This window comes from Nerophis ophidion, linkage group LG24, assembly GCF_033978795.1.
Source record: "Nerophis ophidion isolate RoL-2023_Sa linkage group LG24, RoL_Noph_v1.0, whole genome shotgun sequence".
NCBI lineage: Eukaryota > Metazoa > Chordata > Actinopteri > Syngnathiformes > Syngnathidae > Nerophis > Nerophis ophidion.
Window position 1 is genome coordinate 36,987,941 of NC_084634.1, and position 18,847 is coordinate 37,006,787.

The 18,847-nt window shown below is 35.6% G+C and overlaps 1 protein-coding gene across 3 annotated transcripts in view; it reads right to left on the reverse strand.

Annotated features, from left to right (window-relative positions):
* nhsl1b (NHS-like 1b) overlaps positions 1 to 6,617 on the reverse strand; it is a 285,255-nt gene extending 278,638 nt beyond the window's left edge. For 2 of the 3 annotated variants that reach the window (XM_061885714.1, XM_061885711.1), the window contains exon 1: positions 2,806 to 3,351. In XM_061885714.1, the coding sequence (XP_061741698.1) occupies positions 2,806 to 3,127 (322 nt within the window). In that variant the 5' untranslated portion in view covers positions 3,128 to 3,351. Of the gene's footprint in view, positions 1 to 2,805; positions 3,352 to 3,441; positions 3,504 to 6,574 lie in introns of those variants that run through there. The other variant, XM_061885717.1, reaches the window with a different exon arrangement.
* Positions 6,618 to 18,847: the final 12,230 nt, after the last annotated feature.

The window sequence follows — 18,847 nt, forward strand, 5'->3', positions numbered from 1 at the left end:
AGCTGTTTTTGTTGGAGGCTCCCATTAAATTCAATTTGAATATATGAGGAGCCATCAACATGTGACGTCATCTTCTGCGACTTCCGGTAGTGGCAGGGCTTTTCTCCAGTTGCGAACTTTATCGTGGATGTTCTCTACTAAATCCTTTCAGCAAAAATATGGCAATATCGCGAAATGATCAAGTATGACACATAGAATGGACCTGCTATCCCCGTTTAAATAAGAAAATCTCATTTCAGTAGGCCTTTAAGAACCACTGTTTTAAATTAATTAGCGCCCGGGCGGCAATTCAAGGAACTATGGTATGTTATTTAATAATAATAATGATGGATTAGATTTATATCGCGCTTTTCTATTGTTAGATACTCAAAGCGCTCACAGAGAAGTGGGAACCCATCATTCATTCACACCTGGTGGTGGTAAGCTATATTTGTACCCACAGCTGCCCTGGGGTAGACTGACGGAAGTGTGGCTGCCAGTTTGCGCCTACGGCCCCTCCGACCCCCACCTATCATTCATTCATCTTTCATTCACCACCGGGGGCAAGGATGAGGTGTCCTGCCCAAGGAAACAACGGCAGCGAATTGGATGTAAATAGCTGGAAGCGAACCTGCAACCCTCAGGTTTCTGTCACGGCCGCTCTACCCACTACGCCAGGGGTCGGGAACCTTTTTGGCTGAGAGAGCCATGAAAGCCAAATATTTTAAAGTGTATTACCGTGAGAGCCGTATAATAATTTTTAACACTGAATACTACTAAATGCATGCAATTTTTAAGTAAGATCAACATTTTTTAGAGTAAAATAAGTCTTATTGTTTTTATAACATTTTTATTCTGAAGCTAATCAATAATAAATAAAATACTTCTTACTATTTATGCGACTTCTTGAACAGGTGTGGAAAAAACGGAGAGTTGCATGGATTAAAATACTTAAGAGTTTTTTATATTTTGAATGTTATTTTAACAGGCGACATCTTGCGCCTGTTATCCAAGATGTCCTGTTGCAAGATGGTGTTTTTAATTTTCTAACAATACTTGTTCCTTTTTAAAACGTGTATGACAGAAAACAATGCTTTAACGGTCATGATAATTATTTCCGGTCATAGTGACATGTTAACCCAGGGGTCAGCAACCTTTTTGAAACCAAGAGCTACTTCTTGGGTACTGATTAATGCGAAGGGCTACCAGTTTGATACACACTTAAATAAATTGCCAGAAATAGCCAATTTGCTCAATTTACCTTTAATAAATAAATCTATATTTATATAAAAAAAAAGGGTATTTCTGTCCGTCATTCCGTCATACATATTTTTTCCTTTTATGGAAGGTGTTTTGTAGAGAATAAATGATGAAAAAACACTTAATTGAACGGTTTAAAAGAGGAGAAAACAGGAAAAAAAATTTAAATAACATTTTGAAACATAGTTTATCTTCAATTTCAACTCTTTAAAATTCAAAATTCAACCAAAAAAAAAAGAGAAAAACTGGCTAATTCCAATCTTTTTAAAATAATTAAAAAATAATTTATGGAATATCATTAGTAAATTTTCCTGATTAAGATTAATTTTTGAATTTTGATGACATGTTTTAAATAGGTTAAAATCCAATCTGCACTTTGTTAGAATATATAACAAATAGGACCAAGCTATATTTCTAACAAAGACAAATCATTATTTCTTGTAGATTTTTCAGAACAAAAATTTTAAAAGAAATTCAAAAGACTTTGAAATAAGATTTAAATTTGATTCTAAAGATTTTCTAATTTGCCAGAATATTTTTTTTTAATTTCAATTGTAATAAGTGTGAAGAAATATTTCACAAATATTCTTCGTCGAAAAAACAGAAGCTAGAATGAAGAATTAAATAAAAATGTATTAATTATTCTCTACAACCTGTCGTCACGTCCGCTTTTCCTCCATACTAACAGCATGTCACATAATATTTGTGGCTTTTACACACACACACACACACACACACACACACACACACACACACACACACACACACACACATACGCACAATTGAATGCAATGCGTACTTGGTCAACAGTCATACAGGTCACACTTAGGGTGGCCGTATAAACAACTTTAGCACTGTTACAAATATGCGCCGCACTGTGAATCCACACCAAACAAGAATTTGGGTGAACATCTGCACCGTAACACAACAGAACAAATACCCAGAAGCCCTTGCAGCACTAACTCTTCCGGGAAACTTAAAGCAAACTGACCAATAATTAACGTTTTATTCATGCATTTTATCTTGCAACTTCAAAGCTTGAATGTTTGGTTCATTCATTATTGTTATTTTATTTTCATATTTATTATTAGCCTGTGGAATAAATTGGACATTTACCTCAGAAGATTGCAAACAGAAAAAAGGCATAACATTTTTATTTGGATTTTGCATGTCACTAAAGTTATATATGCCTTGCTTGTTCAATATTTAATGCAAAACTTGTTTGGGTCCCTATTAAAAGGTTAATTTGTTCAACCTTGGCCCACGGCTTTGTTCCGTTTAAAATTTTGGCCCACTCTATATTTGAGTTTGACACCCCTGCTCTAGAGCCAGGGGTTCCCTACCCCTGCACTACGCCATGCCGCCCCATGCTTCAGAATAACAATGTTATTAAAAAGAATAAGAGACTTATTATACTCTTAAAATGCACGCATTTAGTTGTATTCAGTGTTAAAAACTTCTATATTGCTCTCACGGAAATACATTTTAAAATATTTGGCTTTCATGGCTCCCTCAGCCGAAAAGGTTCCCGACCTCCCTGTCTTATAGAATTGTGCACGGACTCACGGATTGGAACTTTCTTGGGGTCCAACTTGCGGAGCGGACCCTGCAGCATGTGCAGCCTGCCCTGGATCCTGCAGGACCTGCGGAACACCATCCCCGCCTCCAGCTCGATGCCCAGGAAGATGTCGCTGGCCAGCCGGGAGAGATGGGACAGTTGCAGGATGATGTTGGTGAGGGTGTGACAGCCCACCTCGTCCAGCGAGGAGAACAACACCGTCTTTTTAGGCTTGCGTCTACCGGCAGACTCGTCGACCGGCGACCGGCCCCCTCCCGCCGGCAACCTGCTCAGGCGCCGGGGTTCGATACTCCTCTTGGGGAACGGCATGTTTTTAGCGCTAAGAGTTTTCCAAAAACTAAACACCCTACACGCTGGTAAAGTAGCCAAAACACGCGGCTGTTAGTTGAACGTAATCCTCCGGTCCCGCCATGTTGTTAGTCCCACACGCTCCCACTCACACGGGACAGACGTTACAAAGTCTATTCAAATTCAAAGCCGCACAGGAGAATGGAGGACAGGCTGGAACACAAACACTGGGAAAAGTAAGGAGGGGGAACGACTAAAACACGGACTAAACTACACAACCACCTGTGGACGATGGATCCGGAGCCAAAAAAAAAAAAAAAAAAGCTAATGTTTACCTGCAAGCATCACAGCATTGCGGATGGGAAAACCCGGACTGGAGTAGATCAAAACTGGAACGCTGAAATAAACACACAAATTTAAACATAAAACATGGACTAGAGCAGTCTTTTTCAACCTTTTTTTGAGCCAAGGCACGTTTATTGTGTTGGAAAAATTTGGAGGCACACCACCAGCAGAAATCACTAAAAAACGAAACTCGGCTGCACATAATTATAGAGGGGCAGGGGCTCAAAGTCAGGAAAGGGCAGGACATTTTTTTTTTGTCCTTTACACAATATGGAAATGAATGTAAAATTAAATTTGCTAATAGGAAGCTAACTACTTAGCTGTGTGTCCTTTTTAGGTAAAAGTGATTGCCATTTCTTTTGTATCAACAAATTATTGTCATAATGAGTTAATTAACATTATCATAGGCTTGGAAGACATGAAAAGCAACAAAACACTGGTTTATTATTAGGCTATTTATTGTTAAAGATAAGCACTTTAATATTGAACATTGAACAGTGCAACATGAACTTCGAAAAAAATAAATAAATAAATAAATACCCAAATGGGGAAAAATTCAATGTGAAAATCTGTCCTTCTTCCCTTAACTTGATGAAAACACCATCAAGTTGTAATTTATGGTCTTTCTCACTTAATGCTCAGACTAAACAACTGAAACGCAATACAACTTTATACCTACACCTCTACTGTGAGAGAAATGTGATCCTCCGTAAACACAGTGCATTTTATTTTGAAAATTAACCGGGTGTTTTATTTTGTATCTTGTACACTACTTCCTGTCCCGCACGATCCGCTCTACTCTGTGCGGAATTGATGCGCTGTGCTCCGACGTCCCGCAAAAACAGAAGCTGACACATTGAATAATAGAATAAAACAGCGTTTTTCTGAAATATTACCAATATTTCATGCTGAATAAGTGGAGGGCGACTAGACCATAACTCACAGGTTCAAGTTGCTCCACTGTCACGTGTCCTCAGGGGCGCAGTTGGCTCTCTCTCCTTTCACTTATTCACTCACTCGCCCTCTCTCTCTCTCTCTCTGGCGGAAGCGCAGGCTCAAACAACCCGGTATTAAAAGTTAACGTGGAGTTTTTGTACCGCTGTTTTTTTGTTTTGTTTTGTTTTTTTACCTCACTAACAGGAATTTATGAATGTTGTTTAAAGAAAAGTAAAAAGAAAAAAAAAACAGAGGGCACTTTTTAAGACAAGGCAAAAAAGGGCAGGGGCTCAAGCACCCATAAGGCCCTTTGTGTGCACGTGCCAGCTCGGCTGACAGTAAAACGTCGTCGACGCAATTGTTGGACTTGACTTTAAAGGCCTACTGAAATGAGATTTTCTTATTCCAACAAGGATAGCAGCTCCATTCTATGTGTCATACTTGATCATTCCGAGATATTGCCATATTTTTGCTGAAAGGATTTAGTAGAGAACATCGACGATAAAGTTTGCAACTTTTGGTCGCTAATAGAAAAGCCTTGCCTGTACCGGAAGTATGTGCGCGTGACGTCACTGGTTGCGGGGCTCCACACATATTCTCATTGTTTTTAATGGGAGCCTCCAACAAAAAGAGCTATTCGGACCGAGAAAACGGCAATTTCCCCATTAATTTGAGCGAGGATGAAAGATTTGTGAATTAGGATATTGATAGTGAAGGAATAGAAAAGAAAAAAAAAGCGACGGCAGTGTGAGCGTTTCGGATGTAATTAGACACATTTACTAATATAATGCTGGAAGATCCCTTATCTGCTTATTGTTTTAATAGTGTTTTAGTGAGATTTGAAAGATTGTAAAGACATACCTTGAGGTCAGATGGCTGCGGTGAACACAAAGTGTCTCAGAAAGAAGCCGATGAGCCAAGCTCACAGCTGCCGCTGCTGCAGGACGACGAATAATCCAATGATTTCTTCGGTATGATATATATCACAATTTCCCCATCCGAAAACATGCTGGTTGACGTCGAGAAAACATGTTCGCTTGACCGCTCCGCTTCACAACAAACAAAGAAACACCGGCTGTGTCTCGGTGCTAAAGACAGCTGCAATACACCTCTTTCCACCAACAGCATTGTTCTTTATAGTCTCCATTATTAATTGAACAAATTGTAAAAGATTTAGCAACACAGATGTCCAAAATACTGTGTAATTATGCGATTAAAACATACGATTTTAAGTCGTGTGTGGTGCAGCGCTAATATTTCCTGACAGTCAGTGACGTCACGCGTACGAGTCATCATTCCGCGACGTTTTCAACAAGAAACTCCCGGGAAATTTAATATTTGCAATTTAGTAAACTAAAAAGGCCGTATTGGCATGTGTTGCAATGTTAATATTTCATCATTGATATATAAACTATCAGACTGCGTGGTCGGTAGTAGTGGCTTTCAGCAGGCCTTTAAACATAAAACATGGACTAGGGTCACTTGCTGCTCTAGAGCCGCATGCGGCTCTTTAGCGCCGCCCTAGTGGCTCTCTGGAGCTTTTTCAAAAATGTAAGAAAAATGGAAAAAGATGAGGGGAGAAAAATATAAAATATATATTTTTTGCTTTCATATGGTTTCTGTAGAAGGACACACATGACACAAACCTTAATTATTATAAGCACACTGTTTGTATTAAACATGCTTCACTGATTCGAGTATTTGGCGAGCGCCGTTTTGTCCTAGTAATTTTGCCAGTCCTTGAACTCACCCTACTTTGTTTACATGTATAACTTTCTCCGACTTCCTAAGACGTGATTTATGTCACTTCTTTTTCTGTCTCATTTTGTCCACCAAACTTTTAACGTTGTGCATGAATGCACAAAGGTGAGTTTTGTTGATGTTATCGACTTATGTGGAGTGCTAATCAGACATATTTTGTCACTGCATGACTGCCAGCTAATCGATGCTAACATGCTATTTAGGCTAGCTGTAGTACAAATTGCATTATTATGCCTCATTTGTAGCTATATTTGAGCTCATTTATTTACCTTTAAGTCCTCATAATTCTATGTATATCTCATGACACACTATCTGTATGTAATATGGCTATTATTTTTTTTGCGGCTCCAGACAGATTTGTTTTTTTATTTTTGGTCCAATATGGATGGATCGGAGCCCAAAAAAAAAAAAAAAGCTAATGTTTACCTGCAAGCCTCACAGCAATGCGGATAGGAAAACCTGGACTGGAGTTACTCAGAACTGGGACGCTGAAATAAACACAAATTTAAACATAAAACATAGACTAGACAATTAGCCACCTGTTGATGATGGCTCCGGAGCCAAAAGAAATAGTTAATGTTTACCTGCAAGCCTCACAGCAATGCGGATGGGAAAACCCGGACTGGAGTTCCACAAAACTGGAACGCTGAAATAAACACACAAATTTAAACATAGGGACGGCGTGGCGCAGTGGGAGAGTTGCCGTGCGCAACCCGAGGGTCACTGGTTCAAATCCCACCTAGAACCAACCTCGTCACGTCCGTTGTGTCCTGAGCAAGACACTTCACCCTTGCTCCTGATGGGTGCTGGTTGGCGCCTTGCATGGCAGCTCCCTCCATCAGTGTGTGAATGGGTAAATGTGGAAGTAGTGTCAAAGCGCTTTGAGTACCTTGAAGGTAGAAAAGCGCTATACAAGTACAACCCATTTATTATTTATAAAGCACCCCCCATCCCCCACACCCCAAAAGGGAAAAGCTGTAGAAAATGAATGGATGGATGCAGGGGTAAAAACAAAAACATGGACTACACAATTAACCACCTGTGGGTGATGGATCCGGAGCCAGAAAAAAAAACAGGCAATGTTTACCTGCAAGCCTCACAGCAATGCGGACGGGAAAACCCGGACTGGAGTTACTCAAAACTGGAACGCTGAAATAAACACACAATCAAACAAACGTGTAAACATATAAGGCGTTATTGTTGAATATTTAATACATATTCCGTGATATACATTCCCATTAGTATGATAATTACTAGTTACGATTAAATTTAAACCACCGGCTGGCAAGTTTGCACACTATGCTAACACGAACAAGTGAAGTGAAGTGAATTATATTTATATGGCGCTTTTCTCTAGTGACTCAAGGCACTTTTACATAGTGAAACCCAATATCTAAGTTCCATTTAAACCAGTGTGTGTGGCACTGGGAGCAGGTGGGTCAAGTGTCTTGCCCAAGGACACAACGGCAGTGACTAGGGTGGCAGAAGCGGGGATCGAACCTGGAACCCTCAAGTTGCTGGCACGGCCGCTCTACCAACCGAGCTGTACCGCTATATATAAACGTTACGAATTATAAAAGGGTATATAGGACAAACATTACCCTAAATCAGGGGTGTCAAACTGGGTGGGGGGCCACATGGACAAGAATCTACACCCAAGTGGGTGTAGGTAAAATCACGCCACGATAACTTAAAAATAAAGACCACTTTAGAATGTTTAAAAATATAACAAGCACATTCTGAAATTGTACAAAACACCATGTTTTTTTGTTTTTTTTTACACTAACATGTTGCAGTTAATGATATTCTATCTTTATTTGTCGTTATTTTTAATTTCTGAATAAATTATGTGACTGTCAGGCTGGGGCCGAAAGGGAGGAACAAAATCACAAGGCAAAGTAAGGAGGGGTTAAAAACAAAAACACAGACTAAACTAACCAACCACCTGTGGACGATGGATCCGGAGCTTTACTCTCTGTAAAGCACCGGTTCCATTGGCAGCAAAACAGGCCCAGAGCATAATACTACCACCACCATGCTTGACGGTAGGTATGGTGTTGCTGGGATTTAAGGCCTCACCTTTTCTCCTCCAATCATATTGCTGAGTATTGTGGCCTGCGGGGAGGCGTGGCCGGTAGCGAGGCGGGGTACGCCGGGGCCGACTCCGAGATGGCGGCGAGGAGGCGTAGCCATCCAACCAGCAGTGAGGCGGGGCACGCCGCGATCGGCGCCGAAATGAACGTCAGGTGCGTGGATCGCCCGGCTTGGCACAATTACAAACCCCAATTCCATATGAGTTGGGAAATTGCGTTAGATGTAAATAAAAACAGAATACAATGATTTGCAAATCCTTTTCAACCCATATTCAGTTGAATGCACGTCAAAGACAACATATTTGATGTTCAAACTCATAAACTTTATTTTTTTTTTGCAAATAATAATTAACTTAGAATTTCATGGCTGCAACATGTGCCAAAGTAGTTGGGAAAGGGCATGTTCACCACTGTGTTACATCACCTTTTCTTTTAACAACACTCAATAAACGTTTGGGAACTGAGGAAACTAATTGTTGAAGCTTTGAAAGTGGAATTCTTTCCCATTCTTGTTTTATGTAGAGCTTCAGTCCTTCAACAGTCCGGGGTCTCAACTGTTGTATTTTACGCTTCATAATGCACCACACATTTTCGATGGGAGACAGGTCTGGACTGCAGGCGGGCCAGGAAAGTACCCACACTCTTTTTTTTTACGAAGCCACGCTGTTGTAACACGTGCTTAATGTGGCTTGGCATTGTCTTGCTGAAATAAGCAGGGGCGTCCATGAAAAAGACGGCGCTTAGATGGCGGCATATGTTGTTCCAAAACCTGTATGTACCTTTCAGCATTAATGGTGCCTTCACAGATGTGTAAGTTACCCATGCCTTGGGCACTAATGCACCCCCATACCATCACAGATGCTGGCTTTTCAACTTTGCGTCGATAACAGTCTGGATGGTCCGCTTCTCCTTGGGTCCAGATGACACAATGTTGAATATTTCCAAAAACAATTTGAAATGTGGAGTCATGAACACTTTTCCACTTTTCATCAGTCCATCTTAGATGATCTTGTGCCCAGAGAAGCCGGTGCCGTTTGTGGATGTTGTTGATAAATGGCTTTCGCTTTGCATAGTAGAGCTTTAACTTGCACTTACAGATGTAGCAACAAACTGTATTTAGTGACAGTGGTTTTCTAAAGTGTTCCTGAGCCAATGTGGTGATATCCTTTAGAGATTGATGTTGGTTTTTGATACAGTGCCGTCTGAGGGATCAAAGGTCACGGTCATTCAATGTTGGTTTCCGGCCATGCCGCTTACGTGGAGTGATTTTTTCCAGATTCTCTGAAACTTTTGATGATATTTTGGACCGTAGATGTTGAAATCCCTAAATTTCTTGCAATTGCACTTTGAGAAACGTTGTTCTTAAACTGTTTGACTATTTGCTCACGCAGTTGTGGACAAAGGGGTGTACCTCGCCCCATCCTTTCTTGTGAAAGACTGAGCATTTTTTGGGAAGCTGTTTTTATACCCAATCATGGCACCCACCTGTTCCCAATTAGCCTGCACACCTGTGGGATGTTCCAAATAAGTGTTTGATGAGCATTCCTCAACTTTATCAGTATTTATTGCCACCTTTCCCAACTTCTTTGTCACGTTTTGCTGCCATCAAATTCTAAAGTTAATGATTATTTGAACAAAAAAAAAATGTTTATCAGTTTGAACATCAAATATGTTGTCTTTGTAGCATATTCAACTGAATATGGGTTGAAAAGGATTTGCAAATCATTGTATTCCGTTTATATTTACATTTGATACAATTTCCCAACTCATATGGAAACGGGGTTTCTACATATATATCGTGTTATACGTCGCCATTTGAATGATAATTACTAGTTAGGATTAAAGTGAAGCCACCTGCTACCAAGTTAGCACGTCATGCTAACACGAACAACTAAACATTACGAATAAAAAACGGTATACAGGACACAAATGACCTTAAAGTTCGGTTTATAAGTGTATATTACATTCAATAACAGCGTTTATTTCAAGTCGGACGGTTAGAAATAACACAATAACGTAACTATAAACATGTTAGCTTGTATCTTAGCACATGTAGCATACACTATGACCCCGATTAGGGACAAGCGGTAGAGAATGGATGGTTAAGTTAGTGAATGGACGGACGTATGTACATGTGTAACCATAAAATACGTTATTGTCGAATATTTAACACATATTCGGTGTTATTAATTACTAGTTAGGATTAAATTGAAGCCACCTGCTAGCAAGTTAGCACGTCATGCTAACACGAACAAGTAAACATTACGAATAAAAAACAGTATATAGGACACTAATTACCTTAAAGTAAGGTTTATAAGTGTATATTACATTCAATAACAGCGTTATTTCAAGTCCGACAGTTAGAAAATAACAAAATAACGTACAAATAAACATGTTAGCTTATATCTCAGCACATGTAGCATACGCTATGACCCCGATTAGGGACAAGCGGTAGGGAATGGATGGTTAAGTTAGTGAATGGACGGATGTATGTTCATGGGTAACCATAAAATACTTTATTGTCGAATATTTAACACATATTCGGTGTTATTAATTACTAGTTAGGATTAAATTGAAGCCACCTGCTAGCAAGTTAGCACGTCATGCTAACATGAACAAGTAAACATTACGAATAAAAAACGGTATATAGGACACAAATGACCTTAAAGTAAGATTTATAAGTGTATATTACATTCAATAACAGCGTTTATTTCAAGTCGGACGGTTAGAAATAACAAAATGACGTAACTATAAACATGTTAGCTTGTATCTTAGCACATGTAGCATACACAATGACCCCGATTAGGGACAAGCGGTAGAGAATGGATGGTTAAGTTAGTGAATGGACGGACGTATGTAGATGTGTAACCATAAAATACGTTATTGTCGAATATTTAACACGTATTCGGTGTTATTAATTACTAGTTAGGATTAAATTCAAGCCACCTGCTAGCAAGTTAGCACGTCATGCTAACACGAACAAGTAAACATTACGAATAAAAAATGGTATGTAGGACATAAATTACATTAAAGTGAGGTTTATAAGCGTATATTACATTCAATAACAGCGTTTATTTGAAGTCGGACGGTTAGAAATAACAAAATAACGTAACTATAAACATGTTAGCTTGTATCTTAGCACATGTAGCATACACTATGACCCCGATTAGGGACAAGTGATAGAGAATGGATGGTTAAGTTAGTGAATGGACGGATGTATGTTCATGGGTAACCATAAAATACGTTATTGTCGAATATTTAACACATATTCGGTGTTATTAATTACTAGTTAGGTTTAAATTGAAGCCACTTGCTAGCAAGTTAGCACGTCATGCTAACACGAACAAGTAAACATTACGAATAAAAAATGGTATGTAGGACACAAATTACCTTAAAGTGAGGTTTATAAGTGTATATTACATTCAATAACAGCGTTATTCCAAGTCGGACAGTTAGAAAATAACAAAATAACGTAAAAATAAACATGTTAGCTTATATCTCAGCACATGTAGCATACACTATGACCCCGATTAGGGACAAGCGGTAGGGAATGGATGGTTAAGTTAGTGAATGGACTTATGTAGGTTCATGTGTAACCATAAAATACGTTATTGTCGAATATTTAACACATATTCGGTGTTATTAATTACTAGTTAGGATTAAATTCAAGCCACCTGCTAGCAAGTTAGCACGTCATGCTAACACAAACAGGTAAACATTACGAATAAAAAATGGTATGTAGGACACAAATTACCTTAAAGTGAGGTTTATAAGTGTATATTACATTCAATAACAGCGTTTATTTCAAGTCGGACGGTTAGAAATAACACAATAACGTAACTATAAACATGTTAGCCTGTATCTTAGCACATGTAGCATACACTATGACCCCGATTAGGGACAAGCGGTAGGGAATGGATGGTTAAGTTAGTGAATGGACGGACGTATGTACATGTGTAACCATAAAATACGTTATTGTCGAATATTTAATTGGTGTTATTAATTACTAGTTAGGATTAAATTCAAGCCACCTGCTAGCAAGTTAGCACGTCATGCTAACATGAACAAGTAAACATTACGAATAAAAAATGGTATATAGGATACAAATGACCTTAAAGTAAGGTTTATAAGTGTATATTACATTCAATAACAGCGTTATTTAAAGTCGGACAGTTAGAAAATAACAAAATAACGTAAAAATAAACATGTTAGCTTATATCTCAGCACATGTAGCATACACAATGACCCCGATTAGGGACAAGCGGTGGAGAATGGATGGTTAAGTTAGGTAATGGACGGATGTATGTTCACGTTATTGTCGAATATTTAACACATATTCGGTGTTATTAATAACTAGTTAGGATTAAATTCAAGCCACCTGCTAGCAAGTTAGCACGTCATGCTAACACGAACAACTAAACATTACGAATAAAAAATGGTATGTAGGACACAAATTACCTTAAAGTGAGGTTTATAAGTGTATATTACATTCAATAACAGCGTTATTTCAAGTCGGACAGTTAGAAAATAACAAAATAACGTAAAAATAAACATGTTAGCTTATATCTTAGCACATGTAGCATACACTATGACCCCGATTAGGGACAAGCGGTAGGGAATGGATGGTTAAGTTAGTGAATGGACGGACGTATGTACATGTGTAACCATAAAATACGTTATTGTCGAATATTTAATTGGTGTTATTAATTACTAGTTAGGATTAAATTCAAGCCACCTGCTAGCAAGTTAGCACGTCATGCTAACATGAACAAGTAAACATTACGAATAAAAAATGGTATATAGGATACAAATGACCTTAAAGTAAGGTTTATAAGTGTATATTACATTCAATAACAGCGTTATTTAAAGTCGGACAGTTAGAAAATAACAAAATAACGTAAAAATAAACATGTTAGCTTATATCTCAGCACATGTAGCATACACAATGACCCCGATTAGGGACAAGCGGTGGAGAATGGATGGTTAAGTTAGGTAATGGACGGATGTATGTTCACGTTATTGTCGAATATTTAACACATATTCGGTGTTATTAATAACTAGTTAGGATTAAATTCAAGCCACCTGCTAGCAAGTTAGCACGTCATGCTAACACGAACAACTAAACATTACGAATAAAAAATGGTATGTAGGACACAAATTACCTTAAAGTGAGGTTTATAAGTGTATATTACATTCAATAACAGCGTTATTTCAAGTCGGACAGTTAGAAAATAACAAAATAACGTAAAAATAAACATGTTAGCTTATATCTTAGCACATGTAGCATACACTATGACCCCGATTAGGGACAAGCGGTAGCGAATGGATGGTTAGTTAGTGAATGGACGGATGTATGTTCATGGGTAACCATAAAATACGTTACTGTCGAATATTCAACACATATTCGGTGTTATTAATTACTAGTTAGGATTCAATTGAAGCCACCTGCTAGCAAGTTAGCACGCCATGCTAACACGAACAAGTAAACATTACGAATAAAAAACGGTATATAGGACACAAATTACCTTAAAGTAAGGTTTATAAGTGTATATTACATTCAATAACAGCGTTATTTCAAGTCGGACAGTTAGAAATAACAAAATAATGTAGCTATAAACATGTTAGCTTATATCTTAGCACATGCGCTAATTCAAGGTCTTTACAGGAGGAATAGTGCCAACCACGATTAGGGACAAGCGGTAGGAAATGGATGGTTAAATTGGTGTTGCGCATACCTCTTTTTTTTCCTTTTTTTTCTGGATTTACTGCACCACCTGGCGTTCCAAGCATCACGCAGGTAAGCTCGCTCCTTTCTAAATAGCACAGCTGCAAATTAAGAGTGCTTATTTCTTTATTTATTCTTTTTTTTTTTTTTATTTGCCTCAGTGGGTTTTCATGGAGGGCCACTTTTGTCACTTAATGATACATAAATGTATAAAAGTATAAGTATTCTCCTCAATTGCAAATGAATTTTTTTTTTTAACATAATAAACTTACTCTGTTGACCAGAATTGAGCAAAATAGTTCCCGCGGGTCACACACATGCAGCACATTAAGATTTTTAATCTGGCACATAGTTTTTTTTTTTAGACCTTTAACATCAAAAGTATAGCTGCCATTATGATTTTCAGTGACCACAATTTTACTGTCAAATGTACATGTTTAACTGCAAATACATACAAATCAATTTAACAGTAAAATGTACATTTGTTTTTTTTACTGTAAATTAAAAAAATATGCACTTTTACAGTAAAATGTTGACTTTTTTTCAACCATAAAAACAGCAGTACTGTTTTCCCATTTACAGTAAACCAGGGGTCACCCAGATGAGTCGTCCGCTGGCCTGTTCTAAAAATAGCTCAAATAGCAGCACTTACCAGTGAGCTGCCTCTATTTTTTTATATTTTATTTATTTACTAGCAAGCTGGTCTCGCTTTGCTTGACATTTTAAATTCTAAGAGAGACAAAACTCAAATAGAATTTGAAAATCCAAGACAATTTTAAAGACTTGGTCTTCACTTGTTTAAATAAATTCATTTATTTATTTACTTTGCTTCTTATAACTTTCAGAAAGACAATTTTAGAGAAAAAAATACAACCTTAAAAATGATTTTAGGATTTTTAAACACATATACCTTTTTACCTTTTAAATTCCTTCCTCTTCTTTCTTGACAATTTAAATCAATGTTCAAGTATTTTTTATTATTATTGTAAAGAATAATAAATACATTTTATTTGTATTCTTCATTTTAGCTTCTGTTTTTTCGACAGGGAATATTTGTGAAATATTTATTAAAACTTATTATGATTAAAATTCCCCCAAAATATTCCGGCAAATCTAGAAAATCTTTAGAATCAAACTGAAATCTTATTTCAAAGTCTTGAATTTCTTTGAAAATTTTTGTTTTGGAAAATCTAAAGAAATAATGATTTGTCTTTGTTATAAAAAATATAGCTTGGTCCAATTTTTTATATATTCTAACAAAGTGCAGATTGGATTTTAACCTATTTAAAACATGTCATCAAAATTCTAAAATTAAACTTAATCAGGAAAAATTACTAATGATTTTCCATGAATTATTTTTTAAATTTTTTCAAAAAGATTCCAAATTAGCTAGTTTTTCTCTTCTTTTTTTTTTCCCGGTTGAATTTTCAATTATAAAGAGTCGAAATTGAAGTTAATTTTCTTTTTTTTTCATGTTTTCTCCTCTTATAACCGTTCAAATAAGTGTTTTTTTCATCATTGATTCTCTGCAAAAAACCTTCCGTAAAAGGAAAAAAAATGTACTACAGAATAACTGACAGAAATACCCATTTTTATATATATATATATATAGATTTATTTATTAAAGGTAAATTGAGCAAATTGGCTATTTCTGGCAATTTATTTAAGTGTGTATCAAACTGGTAGCCCTTCCCAGTAATCAGTACCCAAGAAGTAGCTCTTGCTTTCAAAAAGGTTGCTGACCCCTGCATTAAATGTTGAGGTGAATTTGTTGCAATATACCATATTTATTTTTTTACATTTTAATTTGTAAATAAACTAATAAAATGCATTTTTACAAAATGGTGGTAATAATAGCATTCAGTTAGAATCGGCCCTCTGGGGCCAAACATAACTGTGATGTGGCCCTCAGCCCTGCGATGAGGTGGCGACTTGTCCAGGCTGTACCCCGCCTTCCGCCCGATTGTAGCTGAGATAGGCGCCAGCGCCCCCTGCGACCCCAAAAGGGAATAAGCGGTAAAAAATGGATGGATGGCCCTCAGCCAAAACGGCACCACAGTTTATTACAGTAAACAAAAAAGTACTGTTTGGCTTCTAATAGTGAATACTATTATTACACCATTTTATTCATGCATTTTATTAATAGATTTAAAAAAAAAACTAAAATATAACAAAAATATGGTTAGTTGCAATAATTTCACCTCAAAATGTAAGTGTATATTACTGTAAATGGAAAAACAGTACTGCTGTTTTTATGTTTGTTTGTTGTTGTTTTTTAATAAAAAGACAGCTCGGGTTCCATTATTTTACTGTAAAATGTCCATGTAAATAAAATAAAAATCAATTTTACAGTAAAATGTAAATTTGTTTTTTACTGTAAATTAAAAAAACTCAATTTTACAGTAAAATGTAAATTAGTTTTTTTACTGTAAATTAAAAAAAATTTACAGTAAAATGTTGGCTTTTTTTTTTAAGCCTAAAATCAGCAGTACTGTTGTTTACAGTAATATACACTAAATGTTGAGGTGAGATTGTTGCAACTTATCCCAATTTTATATTACATTTTAATTTGTAAAACATCTCAAATAAAATGCATTAAAAAAAATGGTGTAATAATAGCATTCAGTTAGTTGCGGCCCTCAGGGGCCAAACATAACTGTGATGTGGCCCTCAGCCAAGACAACACCAGTTTATTATGTTTTTATGTTTAAAAAAAAAAGTCAGCTCAGTTGACACAATTTTACTGTAAAATAAACATGTTTAACTGTAAATTAAAAAAATACATTTTATAGTAAAATGTACATTTGCTGTAAATAAAACACAAATTTACTGTAAAATGTTGGCTTTTTTTTAAACATAAAAACAGCAGTAGTGTTTTTCCCTTTACAGTAATATACACTAAATGTTGAGGTAAAATTGTTGCAACTTACCAAATGTTTTTTTTACATTTTAATTTGTAAAAAAAAGCTAATAAAATGCATTTTAAAAAATGGTGTAATAATAATATTCAGTTAGACGCGGCCCTCTGGGGCCAAACATAACTGTGATGTGGCCCTCGGCCAAAACGGCACCACAGGTTATTACAGTCAACAAAAAAGTACTGTTTTTTTACATTTAGAGAAAAATGTTTGGCTTCTAACACTGAATACTATTATTACACCATTTTTTTCATGCATTTTATTAGTAGATTTTTAAAAACTAAAATATAACAAAAATATGGTTAGTTGCAATAATTTGACCTTAAAATGTAGTGTATATTACTGTAAATGGAAAACAGTACTACTGTTTTTTTTGTTTTTTTTTAAAGTCAGATCAGTTGCCACAATTTTACTGTAAAATGTACATGTTTAACTGTAAATTAAAAATTTTTATTTTACAGTATAATGTAAATTTGGTTATTACTGTAAATGAAAAAATGCAATTTTACAGTAAAATGTAGACTTTTAACCATAAAAATTACACTTTTTTTTCATGCATTTTATTAGATTTTTTCTAAAACTAAAATACAACAAAAATATGGTTAGTTGCAATAATTTTACCTTAAAATGTAGTGTATATTACTGTAAATTGAAAAACACTACTGCTGTTTTTAGTTGTTTTTTTAAAAGTCAGATCAGTTGCCACAATTTTACTGTGAAATGTACATGTTTAACTGTAAATTAAAAATATATATTTTACAGTATAATGTACATTTGGTTATTACTGTAAATGAAAAAATGCAATTTTACAGTAGAATTTAGACTTTTTTTTAACCATAAAAAGTACACATTTTCTTTCATGCATTTTATTAGTAATTTTTTTTTTAAACTAAAAAAAACAAAAATATGGTTAGTTGCAATAATTTTACGTTAAAATGTAAGTGTATATTACTGTAAATGGAAAAACACTACTGCTGTTTTCATTTTTTTTAAGTCAGATCAGTTGCCACAATTTTACTGTAAAATGTACGTTTAACTGTAAATTAAAAATATATATTTTACAGTATAATGTACATTTGGTTATTACTGTAAATGAAAAAATTCAATTTTACAGTAGAATTTAGACTTTTTTTTTAACCATAAAAATTACACATTTTCTTTCATGCATTTTGTTAGTAATTTTTTTTTTTAAACTAAAAAAAACAAAAATATGGTTAGTTGCAATAATTTTACGTTAAAATGTAAGTGTATATTACTGTAAATGGAAAAACACTACTGCTGTTTTCATTTTTTTTAAGTCAGATCAGTTGCCACAATTTTACTGTAAGATGTACATGTTTAACTGTAAATTAAAAATATATATTTTACAGTATAATGTACATTTGGTTATTACAGTAAATGAAAAAATGCAATTTTACAGTAAAATTTAGACTTTTTTTAACCATAAAAACTACAGATTTTTTTCATGCATTTTATTAGAGCTTTTAAAAAAAAAGCTAAAATACAACAACAATATGGTTAGTTGCAATAATTTCACCTTAAAATGTAGTGTATATTACTGTAAATGGAAAAACACTACTGCTGTTTTTAGTTTTTTTTTTAAGTCAGATCAGTTGCCACAATTTTACAGTAAAATGTACATGTTTAATTGTTATTTTAAAAAATTGAATTTTACAGTATAATTTTGGCTTTTTTTTAACCATAAAAACAGCAGTGCTGTTTTTCCATTTACAGTAATATACACTAAATGTTGAGGTGAGCTTGTTGCAACTTACCATATTTTTTTTCACATTTTAATTTTTAAAAAAGCTAATAAAATGCATGAAAAAAAGGTGTAATAGCATTCAGCTCAACACAGCCCTCTGGGGCCAAACATAACTGTGATGTGGCCCTCAGCCAAAAAGTTTATTACAGTAAAAAAAAAGTACTGTTTTTTTTTTCCATTCGGAGAAAACAGCTGTAA